At 47.9% G+C, this 23,550-nt stretch overlaps 1 protein-coding gene across 3 annotated transcripts in view; it reads left to right on the plus strand.

Moving 5' to 3' along the window:
- Positions 1–23,550, plus strand: part of VPS33B (VPS33B late endosome and lysosome associated) — a 252,332-nt gene that overhangs the window by 162,589 nt on the left and 66,193 nt on the right. For all 3 annotated transcript variants that reach the window (XM_063925840.1, XM_063925839.1, XM_063925841.1), the window contains exons 11-13: positions 1,997–2,074; positions 2,781–2,854; positions 4,056–4,142. In XM_063925840.1, the coding sequence (XP_063781910.1) occupies positions 1,997–2,074; positions 2,781–2,854; positions 4,056–4,142 (239 nt within the window). The remainder of the gene's footprint in view (positions 1–1,996; positions 2,075–2,780; positions 2,855–4,055; positions 4,143–23,550) is intronic.

A 23,550-nucleotide genomic window follows, 5' to 3' on the forward strand; every position in this document is an offset into this window, starting at 1 on the left:
GACAAAAGCTGATTGGTTAGTACTTTACCTCAGTCCAGTTTATCTCTTTCCAAGCTTTGATAAATCTCCCCGTATACATGCTTTCCTCCCATGCCACATAACCACTGTTGTGGGCTCAATTCTCTGTATTGTGCGATTGCACTTATGCAGGTATTATGTGTTATTAAACTGGGGAGAGACTATAGGCCGGCTGTAATGGCGGCCATGCGAGATGCCAGCCAAACTCTGACATTTTTTTAAAGGGGCAATCACTTACAAGGCATGGTTTTGCTTTGTAAGTGATTACCCATTTACAAAAACGCCCGTGTTCAGTCGAACTCGGGCGCCATTACATCCCGCACCATTTTTCTGTGTCTACGTATAAGTGACATCCACTTACCACTGATTAGCAGTACAATGCTGTGCACTACTATTAGGTATATAATAATCTTATGCAGCAATTCCGCATTATGGGGAAACTTGATAGTTTTATCATCTTTATTATGCTTATTTATGCGCAAATAACATGAGCATGTTAAAACTAAAAATATATGAGGGTCATTTAAAGCTATATGTCAGCTGCGGCACGTCATCTCTGCCTTTCGGAAAGGAATTGTGCTTGCTTCACCATGCTTTCTTATTGTTTTATGGCAAAATACATTATGGGGTTAATCCAATTGTCTGCGAGTTTATCGCAGCTGCACTTTGCGGTAGCCTGAACCAGGGCCAGTTCTAAACCTTGTGGCGCCCAGGGCGGAAGTTTCCTGTGGCGCCCCCCTCCCACGGCAAAATAGAGTTGGCGCGTGCCGGAGGTGCGCGGTCAAAAGTTGAGGCGTGGCTTCTTCATAGGGAAGGGGCTTGGCCACAGTTATCCCCCTGTATTTGTGCCCCCCTGTAGCTGTACCCCCAGAAGTTGTGCCCCCTGTAGATTTGCCCCCAGTAGCAGTGCCCCTAGTAGTTGTGCCCCCTGTAGCTGTGCCCCCTGTAGTAGTGCCCCCAGTAGCTGTGCCCCCAGTTGATTTTCCCCCATTAGCTGTTCCCCCTGTAGCAGTGCCCTCTGTAGTAGTGCCCCCAGTAAGGGTTCACTACGGCTGGCCGGCGGTCGGGCTCCCGGCGACCAGCATCCCGGCGCCGGGAGCCCGACCGCCGGCTTACCGACAGCTTGGCGAGCGCAAATGAGCCCCTTGCGAGCTCGCTGCGCTCGCCACGCTACGGGCACGGTGGCGCGCTACGCGCGCCACACTATTTTATTCTCCCTCTATGGGGGTCGTGGACCCCCACGAGGGAAAATAATTGTCGGTATTCCGGCTGTCGGGCTCCCGGCGCCGGTATACTGAGCGCCGGGAGCCCGACCGCCGGCAAACAGAAGACCACCCCCCAGTAAGTGCCCACTGTAGTAGCACCCTTGCAAACAAGAAAAACAATACTTACCAGCCAGTCTCCTGCTTCCGGACCGCTGCCACTGCTGCTGCTGTCTCCGGCCGCCGGCTCCTCTCATGACGTCTCTCCCATAGCAGCGCCGCACTGACAAACTGACAATTGGGGTCAATTATGTCCTCTAGCGTCAGTCAGCGACGCCAGCTGCAGCGGGCGCCCACACAGCCCACGGCGCCTGCTGCAGCCGGGGAGAGGGGGGATCAGGAGTAGTGGCTTTTGCCACAGCGGCGGCGCCCTCGGGGTTGTGGCGCCCCGGGCAAAAAGCTTGCTTGCCCGTGGCAAGAGCCGCTACTGGCCTGAACTCGCAAAGTGCTTGCTGCCCCATAGGGCTGTGAGCAATTTTGGGCGAATTCGGGCACAAATCGGGGTGCCATTGCCGACCTTGAAAAGCCACGGTAACTTGCACCCTTTGTACATAATTGGATTGACCCCTATATCTTACCTGCACTTACTTTTTGTCCTTCAAATCGTATATAAAAATATATTTGTATTTACATTTGAATGTTGCTAAAATGCATAATATTTGCCAAGCAACAAAAAATATATTATAGTTTTCCACTGTTATGTTACTTTATTGCAGATGTGGATTATGTTACCCCGCTGTGCTCTCAGGTGGTATATGAAGGGCTTGTTGATGATATTTTCCGAATTAAATGTGGTAAGTTGAATTGTGATGCTTGGATCTTACTGTAAATATTTTGTTTTTGACAATGTTAGTGAATTTACATTTTTGTATCAAGCTAATATTCAATACTGGTCATTAATATACATTTACTTATTGTACAGCATTAGATGAGTGGCGTAAATCATTTATACAAATGTATTTATTATTAGTATGAATAAATGTAGTTGATTTAAATGAGTAGGAAAAATGTATCTTCAAAATTTTTTCCTTTTTTTTTTTTTTTTAGATCTGTAAATGCTTCATAAGTGCCAAGATAGACATAAATCTTATCTGTACGCTGTGTAATAGAAAGTTCTCCATAAACAGCCACAGCACCACCACTGTTAGAAACCATATATGAATTATTGAAAAGAAACTAGTTGTGTCTTTGGAATGCACAGATTTATTTTTGTTAATATCCTATGTCAGTGGTTCTCAAACTCGGTTTTCAGGATCACAAATATCCGCAGGTGGAGCTAAATATTCCACCTGTGATTCTGTAAGAAGACCTGGAAAATAGGAACTGTTTGGGGTCCTGAGGTCCAAGTTTGAGAACCTGTGTGCTACGTGATTATATGAATTCATGTACTGTACATATATAGTGACTATCACAAATTTCAGCTTACTGTTGGGAGAACTGTATTGAATCCAGCATTTCAGATACTGCTTTCAGTTACATGTCCTTCTTTTAAATGTGTAGGAAGCGTGGAGTTTGGGCCTGAGGTGACTTCTTCTGATAAAAATATAAAAATTCTTCTAAACTCTCAAGATAAGGTAATGTGTCCTTTACAAAAAAAGAGCCATTGTCACAAATATTAGTGTGAGATCTTATAGTTATCAGCTTATTGCTCCCTTTTACCAGTATATGAATGTGTTATATAGCAAATATAATTGGCAAAACCAGGGGATTGTTTGCATGATTTTAATATATAAGGATTCATAGCAGGAAGGGCATGCTGGGACATGTAGTTCTGAAGCAACTTCAAAGCTATAGGTGTCCTATGAAAAAAGCATGACCTATGTGCTTTTATATATGATAGATTTAGATTACAATGCATAATGACTAATCCACCTAAAATACATCTATTTAATCTTCAATCCAAGATGCTGATGCTAATTTAACATACTGTATATAATTGTACCTCCTCTTATTCTCCTTACTTGCGAATCCCTCTCAGGATGAGATTCATTAGCAATGTTTAAGCCTCTCTTCAACAACGTTTCTTCCAAAAGCTTCCCTGTGGTTCAAATGATGCTGCCCACCCAGACCTACCACCACTGCAGCAAGAGCATCCCCTATGGGGTCCTGGAATGTAGGGGCCTTCGAATGCGATTAAGTACCCGACAGTCTGGATCCCGGTGTTCGAAATACCGACTCCGGAATTCTGTCAGCAGTCAAAGTGCCAGTGGTCGAAATCCCACCCGCAACCCGGTATTCCCTCTAGGGTGGTGGTCCACGCCACCACCCGAGGGGGAATATTCGCTACCGAGAGCGAAGCGTGGAGAGTGCAACGAGCCTGCAAGGGAACACACTGCGCTCAGTGTTGGGATTTTGACCATCGGGATCCCGACTGTGGGGAAATCATACTGAATCTATCTGTGGAATGTCAGTATCTACTCCACATTCCTAAGCTTGGAACACTCCCTCAGCACTCATCAGATTACACAAATACCAGTATGCATACTGCCATCATATGCGCAGCTGCTAAAAGGCTGTATCCTCTTTACCTACAAACCTTCTAATCGTTCTGATAGTACAGCTACACCCCTGATTTATTCCTCGGCCACACATTTGTGTCTAGTGCAGTCAGTCCATTCTTTATATATTGTAAACTTCTGAACATATCCTATACAAAAGATGCTGAAATAGATGCATACACTGCTGTTTTGCATGGTCCCTTTTATGCACGTCACTGCAGATTATGTTGTTACTATATAATAATCTGTAATAAGATTCTTTTTTTGACTCTCTTAGGTATTTGGTGAAATTCGGAATGAGCATTTTTCCAATGTCTTTAGTTTTCTGAGCCAGAAAGCTCGCAATCTACAAACACAATATGATGTAAGTCAAGTTGATTTGTTTAAATGGTTTGCCTTAAAATAAATACTAATAATAAGTATACTATCGTACACATGGTATAATTTGTAAATTGTGTCATAAAGGTTGCAAGCTATCATATATAAATATATATTTATTGTCTTGTGGCAATGTAATGTTCTATGTATAGGACAATCATTTATAGGGGATGTTTTACCGTTGACTAAAAGTTGTGGGGTTATGTACAAACTCATGTTTGGGAATGGTGGTGCCTATGAAAAGCTTCATCTCTTACCTCAGTTTTCTGATGTCCGCATAATATTTTTAAATGTTGTAAGTAGCTCTTTAACGTAAGACAAAATTTGTGCAGATTTACTCACCCTGTATCAATTGGTGCCTGACCGTTGCACCTCTCTTTATGTAACCACAATTTCTGACAGAATGTAGATAGGCTCCTTGCTATGATGGCAGCTGGGCAACATGTTTAACACTAGGTTGCTGGAACTAAGATGGCTGGTTTCACCATTGTGCCTGTGAAGCATTTAATTTGATACTCGGCACCCAAAGAACACAGTTGACTTTTAATGTTATGTATCTCAATATGTAAGCTATTTCTCTGACGTCCTAAGTGGATGCTGGGACTCCGTAAGGACCATGGGGATTAGCGGCTCCGCAGGAGACTGGGCACAACTAAAGAAAGCTTTAGGACTACCTGGTGTGCACTGGCTCCTCCCACTATGACCCTCCTCCAGACCTCAGTTAGATTCTTGTGCCCGGCTGAGCTGGATGCACACTAGGGGCTCTCCTGAGCTCCTAGAAAGAAAGTATATTTTAGGTTTTTTATTTTACAGTGAGATCTGCTGGCAACAGACTCACTGCAGCGAGGGACTAAGGGGAGAAGAAGCGAACCTACCTAACAGGTGGTAGTTTGGGCTTCTTAGGCTACTGGACACCATTAGCTCCAGAGGGATCGACCGCAGGACCCGACCTTGGTGTTCGTTCCCGGAGCCGCGCCGCCGGCCCCCTTACAGAGCCAGAAGCAAGAAGTGTTCCGGAAAATCGGTGGCAGAAGTCTTCAGTCTTCAACAAGGTAGTGCACAGCACTGCAGCTGTGCGCCATTGCTCCTCATGCACACCTCACACTCCGGTCACTGATGGGTGCAGGGCGCTGGGGGGGGGCGCCCTGAGGGCAATATAAGACACCTTGGCTGGCAAATCATCACAATATATAGTCCCAGGGCTATATATGTGATAAATTACCCCTGCCAGAATCCATAAAAAAGCGGGAGAAAAGTCCGCCGAAAAAGGGGCGGGGCTATCTCCCTCAGCACACTGGCGCCATTTTTTCTTCACAGTGCAGCTGGAAGACAGCTCCCCAGGCTTTCCCCTGTAGTTTTCAGGCTCAAAGGGTTAAAAAGAGACGAGGGGCACTAAATTTAGGCGCAAATATATGTATACAAGCAGCTATTGGGGGAAAAATCACTCAGTTATAGTGTTAATCCCTGCATTATATAGTGCTCTGGTGTGTGCTGGCATACTCTCTCTCTGTCTCCCCAAAGGACTTTGTGGGGTCCTGTCCTCAGTCAGAGCATTCTCTGTGTGTGTGCGGTGTGTCGGTACGGCTGTGTCGACATGTTGGATGAGGAAGGTTACGTGGAGGCGGAGCAGAGGCCGATAAATGGGATGTCGCCCCCTGTGGGGCCGACACCAGAGTGGATGGATAGGTAGAAGGTATTAACCGACAATGTCAACTCCTTACATAAAAGGCTGAATGACGTAACAGCTGTGGGACAGCCGGCTTCTCAGCCCGCGCCTGCCCAGGCGTCTCAAAGGCCATCAGGGGCTCAAAAAAACAAAACGCTTGTTACCTCAGATGGCAGACACAGATGTCGACACGGAGTCTGACTCCAGTGTCGACGAGGTTGAGATATATACACAATCCACTAGGAACATCCGTTACATGATCTCGGCAATGAAAAATGTGTTACACATTTCTGACATGAACCCAAGTACCACATAAAAGGGGTTTTATTTTTGGGGAGAAAAAGCAGCCAGTGTTTTGTTCCCCCATCAGATGAGTGAATGAAGTGTGTAAAGAAGCGTGGGTTCCCACGATAAGAAACTGGTAATTTCTAAAAAGTTACTGATGGCGTACCCTTTCACGCCAGAGGATAGGTCACGTTGGGAGATATCCCCTAGGGTGGATAAGGCGCTCACACGTTTGTCAAAAAAGGTGGCACTGCCGTCTTAGGATACGGCCACCTTGAAGGAGCCTGCTGATAAAAAGCAGGAGGCTATCCTGAAGTCTGTATATACACACTCAGGTTCTATACTGAGACCTGCAATTGCCTCAGCATAAATAGTGCTGCTGCAGCGTGGTCTGATACCCTGTCAGATAATATTAATACCCTAGACAGGGATAATATTTTGCTAACATAGAGCATATTAAAGACGTTGTCTTATATATGAAGGATGCACAGAGGGATATTTGCCGGCTGGCATCCAGAATTAATGCAATGTCCATTCTGCCAGGAGGGTATTAGAAACCCGGCAGTGGACAGGTGATGCTGCCTGTAAAAGGCACATGGAGATTCTGCCTTATAAGGGTGAGGAATTGTTTGGGGATGGTCTCTGGGACCTCGTATCCACAGCAACAGCTGGGAAGAAATTTTTTTACCTCAGGTTTCCTCACAGCCTAAGAAAGCACCGTATTTTCAGGTACAGTCCTTTCGGCTTCAGAAAAGCAAGCGGGTCAAAGGCGCTTCCTTTCTGCACAGAGACAAGGGAAGAAGGAAAAAGCTGCACCAGCAGCCAGTTCCCAGGATCAAAAATCTTCCCCCGCTTCCTCTGAGTCCACCGCATGACGCTGGGGCTCCACAGGTGGAGACAGGTGCGGTAGGGGCGCGTCTCGGGAACTTCAGGGACCAGTGGGCTTGCCCACAGGTGGATCCCTAGGTTCTGCAAATAGTATCACAGGGATACAGGCTGGAGTTCGAGGAGACTCCCCCTCGCCGTTACCTCACATCAGCCTTGCCTGCTGCCCTCGGAGAAAGGTAGTACTGGCGGCAATTCACAAGCTGTACTTCCAGCAGGTGAAATCAAGGTACCCCTCCTTCAACAAGGCCGGGGTTACTATTCCAAAATGTTGTGGTACCGAAACCAGACGGTTCGGTGAGACCCATTCTAAAATTGAAAGCCTTGAACACTTATATACGAAGGTTCAAGTTCAAAATGGAATCGCTCAGGGCGATTATTGCAAGCCTGGAGAATTTCATGGTATCACTGGACATCAAGGATGCTTACCTGCATGTCCCTATTTACCCTCTTCACCAGGAGTACCTCAAAATTGTGGTACAGGATTGTCATTACCAATTCCAGACGTTGCCGTTGGTCTGTCCCCGGCACCGAGGTATTTACCAAGGTAATGGCCGAAATAATTATCCCGTACTTGGACGATCTCCTTATAAAGGCGAGGTCCAGGGAGCAGTTGTTCGTCGGAGTAGCACTATCTCGGGAAGTGCTACAACAGCACGGCTGGATTCTGAATATTCCAAAGTCGCAGCTGGTTCCTACGACGCGTCTACTGTTCCTGGGTATGGTTCTGGACACAGAACAGGATTAAAAAAAAAAAAAAGTTTTCTCCCGGAGGAGAAGTCCAAGGAGTTGTCGTCTCTAGACAGAGACCTCCTAATAAAAATACAGGTGTCGGTGCATCAATGCACGCGAGCCCTGGGAAAGATGGTAGCTTCTTACGAAGAAATTCCATTCGCCAGGTCCCATGCAAGGATTTTCCAGTGGGATCTGTTGGACAAGTGGTCCGGGTCGCATCTTCAGATGCATCGGCGGATAACCCTGTCTCCAAGGGCCAGGGTGTCGCTGTTGTGGTGGCTGCAGAGTGCTCATCTTCTAGGGGGCCGCAGATTCGGCATACAGGACTGGGTCCTGGTGACCACGGATGCCAGCCTTCGAGGCTGGGGGGCAGTCACACAGGGAAGAAACTTCCAAGGCTATGGAAAAGTCAGGAGACTTCCCTACACATAAATATTCTGGAACTAAGGGCCATTTACAATGCCCTAAGTCAGGCTAGACCCCTGCTTCAACACCGGCCAGTGCTGATCCAGTCAGACAACATCACGGCGGTCGCTCATGTAAACCGACAGGGCGGAGCAAGAAGCAGGATGGCGATGGCAGAAGCCACAAGGATTCTCCGATGGGCGGAAAATCATGTGTTAGCACTGTCAGCAGTGTTCATTCCCGGAGTGGACAACTGAGAAGCAGACTTTCTCAGAAGACACGACCTCCACCCGGGAGAGTGGGGACTTCATCCAGAAGTCTTCCAAATGATTGTACACCGTTGGGAAAGGCCACAGGTGGACATGATGGCGTCCCGCCTCAACAAAAAGCTACAAAGATATGGCGCCAGGTCAAGGACCCTCAGGCGATAGCTGTGGACGCTCTGGTAACACCGTGGGTGTACCAGTCGGTGTATGTGTTCCCTTCTCTGCCTCTCTTACCCAGGGTAATGAGAATAATAAGAAGGAGAGGAGTAAGAACTATACTCATTGTTCAGGGTTGGCCAAGAAGAGCTTGGTAACCAGAACTCCAAGAAATGATCTCAGAGGACCCATGGCCTCTGCCGCTCAGACAGGACCTGCTGCAGCAGGGGGCCTGTCTGTTCCAAGACGTACCGCGGCTGCGTTTGACGGCATGGCGGTTGAACGCCGGATCCTGAAGGAAAAGGGATTCCGGAGGAAGTTATCCCTACGCTATTTTAAGCTAGGAAAGAAGTGAACGCAAACCATTATCACCGCATATGGCGGAAATATGTTGCGTGCTGTGAGGCCAGGAAGGCCCCAAAGGAGAAATTTCAGCTAGGTCGATTTCTGCACTTCCTACAGTCAGAGGTGACTATGGGCCTAAAATTGGGTTCCATTAAGGTCCAGATTTCGGCTCTATCGATTTTCTTCCAAAATAGAACTGGCTTAACTGCCTGAAGTTCAGACGTTTGTTAAGGGAGTGCTGCATAGTCAGCCCCCGTTTGTGCCTCCAGTGGCACCGTGGGATCTCAACGTGGTGTTGGATTTCCTGAAGTCGCATTGGGTTGAGCCACTTAAATCCGTGGAGCTATAATACCTCACGTGGAAAGTGGTCATGCTGTGGGCCTTGGCGTCGGCCAGGCGTGTATCAGAATTGGCGGCTTTGTCATACAAAAGCCCTTATCTGTATTTTATATGGATAAGGCGGAATTGAGGACTCGTTCCCAATTCCTTCCTAAGGTGGCATCAGTTTTTCATGTGAACCAACCTATTGTGGTGCTTGCGGCTACTTGGGACTTGGAGGATTCCAAGTTACTGGAGGTAGACCGGGCCCTGAAAAGTATATGTTTCCAGGACAGCTGGAGTCAGGAAAACTGACTCGCTATTTCTCCTGTACGCACCCAACAAGCTGGGTGCTCCTGCTTCTAAGCAGACTATTGCTCGCTGGATCTGTAGCACGATTCAACTTGCACATTCTGCGGCTGGACTGCCGCACCCTAAATCTGTAAAAGCCCATTCCACGAGGAAAGTGGGCTCTTCTTGGGCGGCTGCCCGAGGGGTCTCGGCTTTACAACTTTGCCGAGCTGTTACTTGGTCGGGTTAAAACATTTTTGTAAGAGTCTACAAGTTTGATACCCTGGCTGAGGAGGACCTAGAGTTTGCTCATTCGGTGCTGCAGAGTCATCCGCACTCTCCCGCCCGTTTGGGAGCTTTGGTATAATCCCCATGGTCCTTACGGAGTCCCAGCATCCACTTAGGACGTCAGAGAAAATAAGATTTTACTCACCGGTAAATCTATTTCTCGTAGTCCGTAGTGGATGCTGGGCGCCCATCCCAAGTGCGGATTGTCTGCAATACTTGTTTATAGTTATTGCCTAACTAAAGGGTTATTGTTGAGCCATCTGTTGAGAGGTTCAGTTATATTTCATACTGTTAACTGGGTATAGTATCACGAGTTATACGGTGTGATTGGTGTGGCTGGTATGAGTCTTACCCGGGATTCAAAATCCTTCCTTATTGTGTCAGCTCTTCCGGGCACAGTATCCTAACTGAGGTCTGGAGGAGGGTCATAGTGGGAGGAGCCAGTGCACACCAGGTAGTCCTAAAGCTTTCTTTAGTTGTGCCCAGTCTCCTGCGGAGCCGCTAATCCCCATGGTCCTTACGGAGTCCCAGCATCCACTACGGACTACGAGAAATAGATTTACCGGTGAGTAAAATCTTATTATTTCTGTTTGGGGTTCACTGCAAAAATGTCACCAGGGAACTGTACGCGCCAGGGATGCCCTCTCTCACCATTTGGTCCATGCGCTATGCATGGAGTCCTTGGCAAGGGCGATTAGGGCTAATTCGAATATATCTGGTCTGCGGGTAGGTGAACAGGACCACTGTCTTGCTCTTTTAGCTGGTGATTTACTGACAGGGTTTACAAAGCCGGTGACATCCTATCCAAATCTCTTACAAGAATTCCACCGCTTTAGCCTACGGTGTAATTTTAAAATTAATTTTTCAAAATCCGTATCCCTTAATGTCACTGCCACTGCGGAGACTGTCTCAGCCCTTAGTGGTTCTTTCCAATTGAAATGGCACCCACCCCATATAAAATTCCTAGGTATACAGATATAGAATAAACTTAGTCAACTATTCACTTTGAACCATGTTGCTATGCTAAGGCAAGTTGTGTACTAAATTGACTCAGTGGCTCCCACAGAAATTCATGTGGTTAGGTCGAATGAACATAGTAAAAATGTATGTACTCCCCAGACTCCTGTACTTGTTTCAAACAATTCCTATAGGGCTCCCCCCCCCCCCCCCCCTCTTTTTTTATCAGCTGTACATAATGTCATTTGTGAGTTTGCGGGGAGGCAGGAGGCCCAGGTTCAAGCATCAGGTGCTACTTCAATAGAAATCCCAGGGAGGTAGACTGCTGCCTGTGATTTTTGCTTACTGCCAGGCATCAGTTTTAAGTAGGGTACTATAATGGACAAGGCGGTCTGGGGAAAAACAATGAGTGGACTTGAAGTCTTTTTACACAAGTCTTCTTATCAATGTCTTTCCGTGGTGCTCCAGAGTGGTTCACACTGATCACCCAATGGTGGGTCCTCCTTTGTCACTGTACCAAACTTGGTATTTCCTCAGTGGTATCTCTGCTTACTCCCATTGTGGACAACCCCCTTTTCACTCCGGGGAATTTGGGGCAGACCGCATCCTTCTGGTCATCTGGTATCTGGCATTGTATTTAAGTCCTTTGGGACATTGGGGGTCATTCCGAGTTGATCGCTAGCTGCAGTTGTTCGCAGGACAGCGATCAGGCTAAAAAACGGCTTTTCTGCACATGCGTATGCACTGCAATGCACACGCACGTCGTACGGGTACAAAGCCCGTTGTTGTTTTGCACAGGTTCTAGCGAAGTTTTCAGTCGCACTGACAGCCTCAAGAAGATTGACAGGAAAGGGGTGTTTCTGGGTGTCAACTGACTGTTTTCAGGGAGTGTTTGCAAAAACACAGGCTTTTCTGAAAAAACGCAGGCGTGGCTGGGCGTTCGCTGGGCGGGTGTATGACGTCAAATTCCGGACACGAATAGGCTGAAGTGATCGCAAGCGCTGAGTAGGTTCAGAGCTACTCTGAAACTGCACAAACTGTTTTTGCAGAGCTCAGCTGCCCATGCGTTCGTACATCTGCTAAGCTAAAATACACTCCCCAGTGGGCGGCGGCATAGCGTTTGCACGGCTGCTAAAACTAGCCAGCGATCAACTCGGAATGATCCCCATTAAATGCTGACGTAGGTTTACCCACACAGGATTACTGGTTTTACCTACAAGTCTGCCACTGCCAAGTTTAACAGAAACATGACTCCTTTCGAGGCTATGTGAATTCATTCCACTGCCTCATTGCATGTTATTTTTTGCCATCTATCAAATACATCTGACTACCCACCTACCTGCTAGTCCAGTCTTTCAATATACTCTTGGGTTGGAATCTACTTCTAGTGGTATTTAGATCAAATGGGAGAAAGTATATCAGGCTACCAGTGCTTGGTTCCCCAGTATGGAAGTTGTGGAAACACAGTACAAGGCATACTTGCCTACCTTCCCGGAATGGCCGGGAGGCTCCCAAAAATCTGGTGATGCTCCCGGCCCCCCAGAAAGGTGGGCAGGTCTCTTACATCCCCCTCCAACTGCTTGCACCACCAAAAAGTGGGTGGTCCGAGAGGACCCGATTTATGCTGAATCACGTCATCGCAGCCCTGCCCCTCCACTATACAATGCCTGTTTTTTCTGCACTGGTTAGCGGGAGGGGATGGAGCTTCGATGACGCGATCGTGCCACCACGCACCCCAACAGCCCACATTTGGTGGGAATGCCCACTGATTTTGTAATCCAGTTATAGCATTGGTATCAGAGTTTCTGGGTTTATCTGCCCTGACTGGACCTGAATTTTGGCTATAATCACATTCAAACATTCATATATATATATATATATATATATATATATATATATATATATAAATATAACATATGAACAACGCGGCCTGAGCAGTGATCCCAGTTTGTTGCCGCTCATCTTTGCCACCTTCATTGTGGGATTGGTGCCAATACTTAGATTTTTATATGGCATTGAGAATATATTTTACTTAGCTCGGGAGAAGCATTCTGAATATGTGAATCTTTGTTTTGGTGTAAACTCGCATTGCATTATATTGCCTGAGATCTGTTGTATTGGAAAACGTCTGGATGTGAGTTATCATGTGCAAGTTTTTAGTAAGGTCAGAAATGTGCTAGTTTACTCGCATTCGAACCACATTACATTGGTCTAGTCTGCAAAATACGCGAGTTTAACGATAAATTCGCACATTTGTGCAAAATCGCACTCCTTTTACATTTGTCCCTATTTGTGTATACAGTACTTGTGACTGATGTAGACCCTTCTTTTATTGAATGAATGAGTTACATTATCTTATGGAGCGACACTGTTTTTATGTGTATTTTATGTTTTTGCACTGATATTGCATTTGTGTGTATTAGAATTCATAAAGAAAAAAAACAAAATGGGTCACCAGGGCCTCCTAACACCATTGTAGCAGGGCAGAATCAGTCCAACTCTCCCCTTTACCGCTACATTAATAGATCACTGGTAATAGTGATCTGTTGCTAGGAGCCTTGTAAGCATATATTAGATCAATATTACGAGTACTCTATTGCTACACAGGGGCCCTTTCTCTCCTGCACCAATGTATCCAGCATTTCCAAATCTACATACAAAAAAAGAGTGCCATAACATCGAATTTTCTCCATCCACTCATAGAACTGTCTTCCTCACCCTAAGGATCTACTTTCAGATATACATCCTTCTGCATTGAAACTTATAAACACAAATTTATAAAAAAAATAGTTATTAAAAATGTTTAAAAAAACAGTATACCATAAAAAGAGCAATTTTAGTGGTCGCTGTCATTATTATCAATATTTTCAAAATTATTTTTCATTGATATACATCATATAGCAGGACACACTGGGACTCCATGGATCTGATATGTTTATACAGTGCCTTGCTAAAGTATTTACCCCCCTTTGCATTTTTCATGTTTTGTTGCCTCACAACCTGGAATTAAAATGGATTGTTTGAAGGTTTCAGTCACAGAACATGCCTACAACTTTGAAGATGTTGGCCCTCATTCCGAGTTGTTCGCTTGTTATTTTTCATTGCATCGCAGCGATTTTCCGCAAACTGCGCATGCGCAATGTTCGCACTGCGGCTGCGCCAAGTAAATTTGCTAAGAAGTTTGGTATTTTACTCACGGCATTACGAGGTTTTTTCTTCGTTCTGGTGATCGTAGTGTGATTGACAGGAAGTGGGTGTTTCTGGGCGGAAACTGGCCGTTTTATGGGAGTGTGTGAAAAAACGCTGCCGTTTCTGGGAAAAACGCGGGAGTGGCTGGAGAAACGGGGGAGTGTCTGGGCGAACGCTGGGTGTGTTTGTGACGTTAAACCAGGAACGAAACTGACTGAAATGATCGCAGTGGCAGAGTAAGTGTCGAGCTACTCAGAAACTGCTTAGAAATTTCTATTCGCAATTTTGAGAATCTTTCGTTTGCAATTCTGCTAAGCTAAGATTCACTCCCAGTAGGTGGCGGCTTAGCGTGTGCAATGCTGCTAAAAGCAGCTTGCGAGCGAACAACTCGGAATGAGGGCCGTTGTTTGTTTGTTTTTATTGTGAAGCAAACAACAAATAGGACAAAATAACAGAAGACTTCAGCGTGCATAACTATTCACCCCCCTAAAGTCAGTACTTTGTAGAGTCACCTTTTGTGGCAATTACAGCTGCAAGTCGCTTTGGATAAGTCTCTATGAGCTTGCCACATGTTGCCAATGGGATTTTTGCCCATTCCCCAAGGCAAAACTGCTCCAGCTCCTTCATGTTGGATGGTTTCTGCTTGTGAACAGCAATCTTCAGGTCTGACCACAGATTCTCAATTGGATTGAGATCTGGGCTTTCACTAGGCCATTCCAACACATTTAAATGTTTCCCCTTAAACCACTCGAGTGTTGCTTTAGCAGTATGCTTCGGGTCATTGTCCTGCTTGAAGGTGAACCTCCGTCCCAGTCTCAATTCACAGGTAGACTGAAACAGGTTTTGCTCAAGAATATCCCTGTATTTAGCACCATCCATCTTACCCTCGACTCAAAACAGTTTTACCAGTCCCTGCTGCTGAAAAACATCCCCACAGCATGATGGTGTTCTTGGGGTGATGGGATGTGTTGGGTTTGAGCCAGACATAGCGTTTTCCTTGGTGGCCGAAAATTAAAATTTTAGTCTCATCTGACCAGAGCACCTTCCTCCATACATTTGGGGAGTCGTCCACATGCCTTTTGGCAAACTCAAAACATGCCTTCTTATTTTTAACACTAAGTAATGGCTTTTGCTCTAGCATCCATAAGGGATATTGGGGGAGACTTAGTACGATGGATATAGACGGGGTCCAAAGGAGCCAGTGCACGTTAAATTTTCTTCACTGTGTGTTTTGGCTCCTCCCCTCTATGCCCCCTCCCACAAACAGTTTACAATAAAATACCCTCAGGAAAGGATGCACATCTCTGAGCTCCAGAGAGTTTTCTTCAATTTCTCTTTATTGTTTGTTATTTTTGGTATTCTCTTTGGGCAACAGCATACCTGCACCGTGGGAGTTCGGGGGGGGAGGGGGGGGCGGTCACCAGCCTTGCGAGGTGCAGAGCCGCTTCCCCGCTAGGGGACCACAGCCCTGAGGTGTTGTTGCTCAGCGGGGCACTGCGCCTTGGCTGTCGCAGCCGCAGCACGCAGCACACCCCTAACACTGCCTGAAGGTGACATCTGTGGTGAGTACAAACTGGGAGGCCCTGCTAGGGGGGTCCCCCGGTAAAGTGCGGCTGAATGCGGACACGGCATACGGGACCCTCTCGGGGGTCCCACTAGAGCCCCCTGTGTAAACTGGCTAACAACAGCTTGAACTAGCACTTGTGTGATGTTTTTAAGCAAAACGGAGACATTGCCAGTATAAATATTCACTGTAGCTCCGGCGCCATTGGGGGGGGGGGGGGGGGCTACCTCAGAACGGGACCAGAGGCATTTTGGCACCTTCCTCTGCTTAATGCAGCCACAGACAGCGCACACACAGCGCTTCCTGCCTCAAAAAACACGCTGGAAAACTGGTACAGGGTGTAGCAAAGGGGCAGAGCCGCTACTGTACACTATCTGGGTCCTCTGAAGGACAGAATTTATTAGTGTTTATTGTGATAAGTACGCGGACAACCACACTGGGGCTGTGCAGCTAAAGGGTGTGCTGGTGTCTTCTCTCTGTCTCCTCTCACATACAGTAGGGCAGGCTTGCAAATATTACTGTCTGTGTGTATGTGTATGTTATTGTGCTTACTGTGAAACATGGGTAAACACAAGCTGTGCAGTGTATGCCACACCAGATTCTCTCCATTATTATCTGATTCTGTTTCATGTGAAAAAAGCAGCCAGAGATGCCTCCAATGCGGCTACAGGCACCAGAGGTAAGTCAAGAAAACCTGCCAGCACCAGCTTTCGGGAACAGACCACCAGTTCTGCTTCCACTAAGGCCTCAGCATGACGGTGCCCACCCACCCCGAGGGGATCTCGAGGTGGGAGCTCGACTGCGTCACTTCAGCTGCGTCTGGGAGGCTTCCTGCCAGGATACCTGGGTCAGGGATCTCGTTTCTCAAGGCTACAAGCTGGAGTTCGACAGTGCTCCTCCCCAACGATTTTTCACATCAAGCTTACCAGCTTTGGAGGATATGCGGGTTACGTTACAACAGGCCATCCTAAAGTTGGTCCAGTCCCACGTCATTGTTCCAGTACCAATACCACAACAAGGCAAGGGTTATTACTCCAACCTGTTTGTGGTGCCAAAACCGGACGGTTCGGTAAGGCCCATTTTTAATTTAAAGTCCTTGAATCCTTACCTGAAGGTGTTCAAGTTCAAAATGGAATCCTTGCGAGCAGTGATTGCGGGCCTGGAAGACCAGGAATTCATGGTTTCCTTGGATATCAAGGACGCCTATCTCCATGTTCCAATTTGGCCGCCTCATCAGGCGTACCTGAGGTTTGCCCTGCTGGACAATCACTACCAATTCCAGGCACTACCCTTCGGCCTGTCCACAGCTCCGAGGGTGTTCACGAAGGTGATGGCGGAGATGATGCTCCAGGTCCAGGGAGTCAATGTTGTTCCTTACCTGGACGATCTTCTGATCAAAGCAAGATCCAGGAAGCTTTTGTTGCTCCATATCTACCGCACTATCCATCTTCTGTCACCCCATGGGTGGATCCTCAACTTACAGAAGTCCCACCTGGAGCCGACTCAGCGGCTCCTGTTCCTGGGGATGTTGCTGGATACTGTGGCCCAGAAGGTGTTCTTACCAGAGGACAAGGCGAGAACACTTTAGGAGATGGTCCGCATGGTGCTCCAACCTACTCGAGTGTCCATACATCTTTGCATAAGATTGTTGGGCAAGATGGTCGCCTCCTACCAGGCGATCCAATATGGAAGGTTCCATGCCAGAACTTTTCAGCTGGATTTCCTGAGCAAGTGGTCCGGATCCCATCTTCAGATGCACCGCACGATATGGCTGTCGCCTCAGGCCAGGATTTCCCTCCTGTGGTGGCTGCAGTCATCCAATCTCCTGGAGGGCCGGAGTTTCGGGATTCAGGATTGGACCTTCCTCACGACGGATGCGAGTCTAAGAGGATGGGGAGCTGTCACCCAAGGGCCGCAGTTCCAGGGCAGGTGGTCAGCCCACGAAAGCCTCCTTCCGATCAACATTCTGGAACTTCGGGCTATCTACATTGCTCTGCTTTGGGCCTCTCTTCTGCTCAAGGATCATGTGATCCAGGTACAGTCGGACAATGCCACAGCAGTGGCGTACATTAATCAGCAAAGAGGGACAAAAAGTAGAGCCTGCATGCGAGAGGTGTCAAAAATACTCCTGGGCAGAAAGAAATCCAAGAGCAATGTCTGCAATCTTCATTCTGGGAGTAGACAACTGGGAAGTGGATTTCCTGAGTCGTCATGATTCCACCCGGGGGAGTGGGTCTCCACCAGCAAGTGTTCCAGAAGATAATCCGCCGGTGGGGCTGCCCACAGATGGACATTATGGCTTCTCATCTCAATAAAAAGCTTCACTGGTGGGGGCGTGGCTTGGCCGAGCATGCTGTAAGGAGCTAGGTGAGAGAGCTCCGTCTAATATCCTCCGTTTATCCTAGCTTCCCCGCTGCTGAACGTCCCTGACCCCGCTCACCCTGCCTGGCATCCTCTCCTGCCCGTTTTGAGGGGTCTCCCGGCGTGTTACCTTGCCTGGTGCTGCCGCTGGACTCATTGAGGTCTGCGCCGCTCAGTCTCCCTGGCTCCGTCTGACCGGAAGTGCGGCGCCATCTTGGGGCTTGTGAACGGAGGCTGGCAGCGCGCTACATCGGAGCTCCTCTCCAGCGCGATACCCGCTGCCTCTGACGCTTCTGCTCCCGCCTGCTCTCCACTGCCCTGTACTCCTGCACACTGTGTTCGGCGGGCCGCAGACCGCTGTATACGGAGACCTGCTGCATACTTTCTGGAGGGGCTCTGCAATCCATTGGCTGAGCCTGCTGGAAGTCTGTGCCTGCCTGTACTGACTCTGCACTCCCTGCACTGTCCTGTCAGTGGAAACTTAAGATCCCTGCAGGATCTGGTGAATGCACAATCTCTCTCCTCCATTTGGTGACTGTTTATTTTGGGGACTGTGCTACCCTGTACTCCCCTTTACTGTATCCCTGATTTAAAACACCTCCTAAGTATAGTGGAGGGTGTTCCATCACCTGACCTCTACATTTTTTTTTTTTAATACTGCTTTTACCTGCCCACTGTACTCCTCTTGGACTGCATTATGGTTCGTAGGGGCAATACCGCTGCGGCTTCCAAGCTTGAAAGATTTGCGAGGGATTCTCCATCCTCCTCTCGACCTTCCCGAGGTGCTGCTCCCCCATCCCCTCCTTCACCTTCCAGGAACTCTCTTCAGCCTGACGACACGTCCCAGTCAATTCAACAGATTCTTCTGGCCATATCTACGTCTGAAGAGCGAGTTATGGACAAAATCGGCCAGGTGCAGGTGGATATTACCCTGATCAGGCATGATATGCAAAAAATACGTGAACGGGTGGGGGAAGCCGAGCACCGTATCTCTGATTTGGAAGACCTCACCAACCCTCTTAAAGATACGGTTTCCAGTCTCACTACCCAGATGTCGGCAGTAAAAGCGAAACTGTCTGACATTGAAGGAAGGCTTCGTCGTAATAATGTGCGTTTTGTTGGCCTCCCGGAGAGGGCGGAAGGCTCTTCTCCGGAATCATTCCTTGAGAAATGGCTCCTTCAATTGTTTAACCGTGATGACTTCAGTCCTCAGTTCTCCATGGAAAGGGTGCACCGTCTGCCCGCCAGGGCCGGATTAACAATGGGGCGGATGGAGCTGCAGCTCCAGGCCTCCCATGAAAATAGGCCCAGAGGATACAATGCAGTGTAGTATTGACAGGAAAAAGTGTTTTTCCTGTCACTACTGTGACCACCAGCCCAGCACATTATCACCTGGCTGCCCCAAACATCGTACACACATACCCCAGTTCCTGGCCGCCGATCACCGGAGCGCAGCAGATCTATGCTCCGCCCCTGGCCGTGCTAAGCTCCGTCCACCTCCAACCGAGGATTTGCCACCAATATGTGACCCTCCTGGCCACTCTAGGCCCCGCCCCCGGTGCACGATAAGCCCCGCCCCCGGTTTGCGATGCTGTGCTAACAGTGTGATAGAGCCTCCTGGTCGCACTAGGCTCCACCCCCTGTGCGCGATATGCCCCGCCCCCGGCCATGCAATTCTTTGCCAACAGTGTGGGAGGCTGGGAGCCTCCTGGCCATACTTAGCTCTGCTCCTTGTCATCTGAACAGCTGTGTCTCCAGAGTGGACCACCCTGGTCTCACTTAGCTCCGCCCCCAGTCGTGATAAACCCCACTCCTGGTCACCTGAAATTGTGTCACCAGTGTGGGTGTCCCCTGATTGCTCTAAGCTCTGCCCCGCCAGCCATCCGAAGAACCTATGGTTTGGTGTGCAGTCTACTGGACCAACTACAGCACTGGATCTCTGCAACCCAGAATTGGTGAGTGGGACAGCTGATTTTTCCCTACTTGGTTGTATTCCCTGAAGTTGTCTGTAAAGCAGCATACAGATGTGTGCCTTTTTGTCCTTGCTGTAATGTGTACGCATCGCAGCAAGCATACCGTGGCATAGCTGGGCGCGTACAATCGCACATTCCCGCTATGCCATAGATATGATTGGAAGCTGGTATGTGCATGCACCCGCCTTCCATTCACTTCAGTGGGACCCGGCAGCAATGCAAACAAGCGTGGCATGATTCACTGCGTTCGCATTGTGGTCCCGCTACAGCACACTTCTAAAAGCAGTATGGCTGCAGCAAGACACATCTGTATGGTGATTTAAGAACATCAGGGCCTGATTCAGAGATGTACGTAATACCTGATTATTTGCATTTGTGGGTCTGCGCAAATGCTGTGTGTGTTGCCACTGTACATATTGACCCTGTGTGTGCTGGTGCACAGTGGGGTGTAACCCAGTGTGTGCTTCAACTCGATGGATTTGCCCTGTGTGCTGTCACTGTATGTTGTAACCCTTTGTGTGCTGGAGCAGTGTGGTGAAACCCTTTGTACTGCCACTGTATGGTGTGTGCAGTGCAGTGTAACTCTGTGTGTGCTGCCCATATGGTGTAACCATGTGTGCTGGTGCAGTACGGTGTGTGCTGGAGCAGTGCGGTGTAACCCTGTATGTGCTGTTGCAGTTCAGTGTATCCCTGTGTGTGCTGGTGCAGCCTTGTGTGTGCTGGTGCATTGGTCACAGTATAATGTATTTATGTGTATACACAAGAGGGTATATACAGTGCTCAATGTGGGTCGGTATATACTGCTATGGCATACCAACACTTCGTGCACTGACTGCTGAAGGCCCCCGCCGCGATCATTTCAAATTTGGCGCTATTCAAGCGCCAATTGGAGCTCTCAAGCCGGCAGCTAATGAGGAGCAGCCGCTCCTGATTGGCTGCTGGTCCGCGACAGATTTGAAATGATAGGCAGACTGGATGCAGGGGGGCTTCACAGCCAGAGCCACACTGAAGGCCACAGCAGCCGCCGCATCCTCCGCACCGCCAACCACAGCCTCCTTCTTCACATCGCTGCCACCGACCACAGCCTCCTCCTCTGCACTGTTGCTGACCATAGCCTCCTCCGCACCACAACTGACCACAGCCTCCTTCTCCTCACCGCTGCCCACCTCTCCCTACTGTATCTCCTTGCTGTCACTCTCCCTGTCCCTATGTCCCTCTATCTCTCTCCCTGTCCCTCTGTACCTCTCTCTGTCCCTGCTGTCACTCTCCCTGTCCCTATGTCCCTCTGTCTCTCTCTCTGTACCTCTGTACCTCTCTCTGTCCCTGCTGTCACTCTCCCTGTCCCTATTTCCCTCTGTCTCTCTTCCTGTCTATCTGTAACTCTCTATGTCCCTGCTGTCACTCTCCCTGTCCATATGTACCTCTTTCACTCTCCATGTCACTCTACCTGTCCCTATGTCCCTCTGCCACTCCCCCTGTCACTCTCCCTGTCCCTATGTCACTTTCCCTGTCCCTCTCCCTTTCCCTATGTCCCTCTGTCACTCTCCCTGTTCGTATGTCCCTCTGTCACTCTCCCTGTCCCTCTATCACTCTCCGTGTCCCTCTCTATGTCCCTGCTGTCACTCTCCCAAGGAGAATTTTGGCTCATACCGTGTGGCATAATGTGAATTTTGGCTCATTCCATGTGGCATAATGTGAATTTTATCTCATACTATATGGCATAATGTGAATTTTGGCTCATTCCGTGCGGCATAATGTGAATTTTGCGTCATTCCGTGTGGCATAATGTGAATTTTGGCTCATTCCGTGTGGCATAATATCAATTTTGGCTCATTCTGTGGGAATTTTGGCTCACACTGTGTGGCATATTGTGAATTTTGGCTCATTCTGTGTGGCATAATGTGTAAGGAGGACCAGTACTAGATATTATAGCTCCAGGCACTTAAAGTGGGAGTTACGTGCATGCAATGCTAATTGAATTCCCTCCAATGTGTATCCAATTCCTGGGCAGTGACTGGGAGGTGGCTATTAATGGGCACAAAAATGGTCCGTCTAATGGGCGTGTTGCGTACATGATGCTAAAGTGGTTTCATACACAGACGATTCATTGTTAACATTGGAGGCCACACTCAAATTGGAAAATCTGCACTTACCCAAGGGCTTGTGCAAGTTTCGACGGTGCGACCAATAATAGTGTCTAAAGAAGCACCAAGCAGTGTTACAGCATCTACAGACACTGACAGTGGGCGTCTTAGTCCTTGCACATTCAGATGCATACTTGTACACAAAGGAAGGTCTTTGCAGTAGCATTTGCATAAAATGCAGGTCACATTTTAGTTTTATTTAATATTTATTTTGTATTTCTTATGTTTTCATCTTCTGCACTATGTTTACAGATAGATATTGGAAAATTATAAATTTTGAGGTGTATGTCTCTGTCAATGCACTCTAACCATTATTTGTGAGTGTGTGGGGGGGGGGTATGCAATGATCAGTAATATAACAGGAGGATATATGCTTCATATAAGCCAGAGGGGTGTGAGTTTGAAATGGTTGAAGACAGATGGTAGACCACACTCCCTGTTAAGACCACACACCCACAACACTGGTCATGCCCCCCCATCAGTACTCATACCCCCACCATGCTGATCACTCCTCCTGCGGCACAAACAATAGGCCCTTCATAAATCTCAGCTCCAGGCCCATGTGGACCTTAATCTGGCACTGCTGTCCGCTAGGGCTCCTCCCCCGGGTGCACCTCCACGTACTTTCATAGCCCGCTTTCTACACTACAAAGACCGGGATGCGGTCCTCCGGCTGGCCCGCACTCAGGGGCCTTTAAAATTTGACAGCCAAACTATATCTGTTTATCCGGATTTCGCTGTGGATGTCCAAAAGACCCGCAGTTTCTTCACGTGAAGAGGAGGCTTCGTGACCGACAGCTGCAGTACTCCATGTTGCTTCCGGCGCGCTTACGGGTTGTGCATGATGGCTCTACACACTTCTTTAACACCCCTCAGGAAGTGGAGGCCTGGCTGGACCGCATACCTCGTTTGATTAGTTGATTTTTCATTGTGTTCTGATATTTCGGAGTTCTTTCTTGCTATTCTTTTTAGGCGTTACAATATATGCTGGGTTCCTTCTCACAGCGATGTACAGTTTTTCATTGTCCATACAGCGGGGATGCTGTTTTAGTTTTCGGAGCTGAATGCTAGGATATAGCTTTTTATAGAGGTATAGTTTGTCTCTATACCCCGGGGCTGTTTTAGTTTTTTCGCTTTAGTTAGGATTGTTTTGGGGATCCAAGTGTATCTAGGTTGTAATAGATATACAGGGTGGGGGGTGGTTGGGCTGTTTTGTTTTTGTTCTTGTTTGTATATTAATGCCTGTGTCACTGTCATTTTTTGTTTTTTTTCTTGAACTGCCACGTGATTCCGTATTCCACTGTGTATATTCTGTGGTTTCTCTATGACATATTTGTTTGCTGGAGGGGTGCCATCAGGGCCCTTTTGATTTTTCCTTTTCTCCAATGCAGGTTCCTCTTTACTGTGTGCCTCTATTCTCTTCGGTGCTTCGTCTCTTCTGATCCTCTGTATTCTCACCTTGATTTTATTCTCCTTCAGTCCCTTCTTTCTTCTCTTCATGGCTACAGGGGTTGATGGGCTCCGCATACTCGGCTGGAATGTGAGGGGCCTGAATGACCGCATTAA

Source organism: Pseudophryne corroboree, chromosome 6, assembly GCF_028390025.1.
Source record: "Pseudophryne corroboree isolate aPseCor3 chromosome 6, aPseCor3.hap2, whole genome shotgun sequence".
NCBI lineage: Eukaryota > Metazoa > Chordata > Amphibia > Anura > Myobatrachidae > Pseudophryne > Pseudophryne corroboree.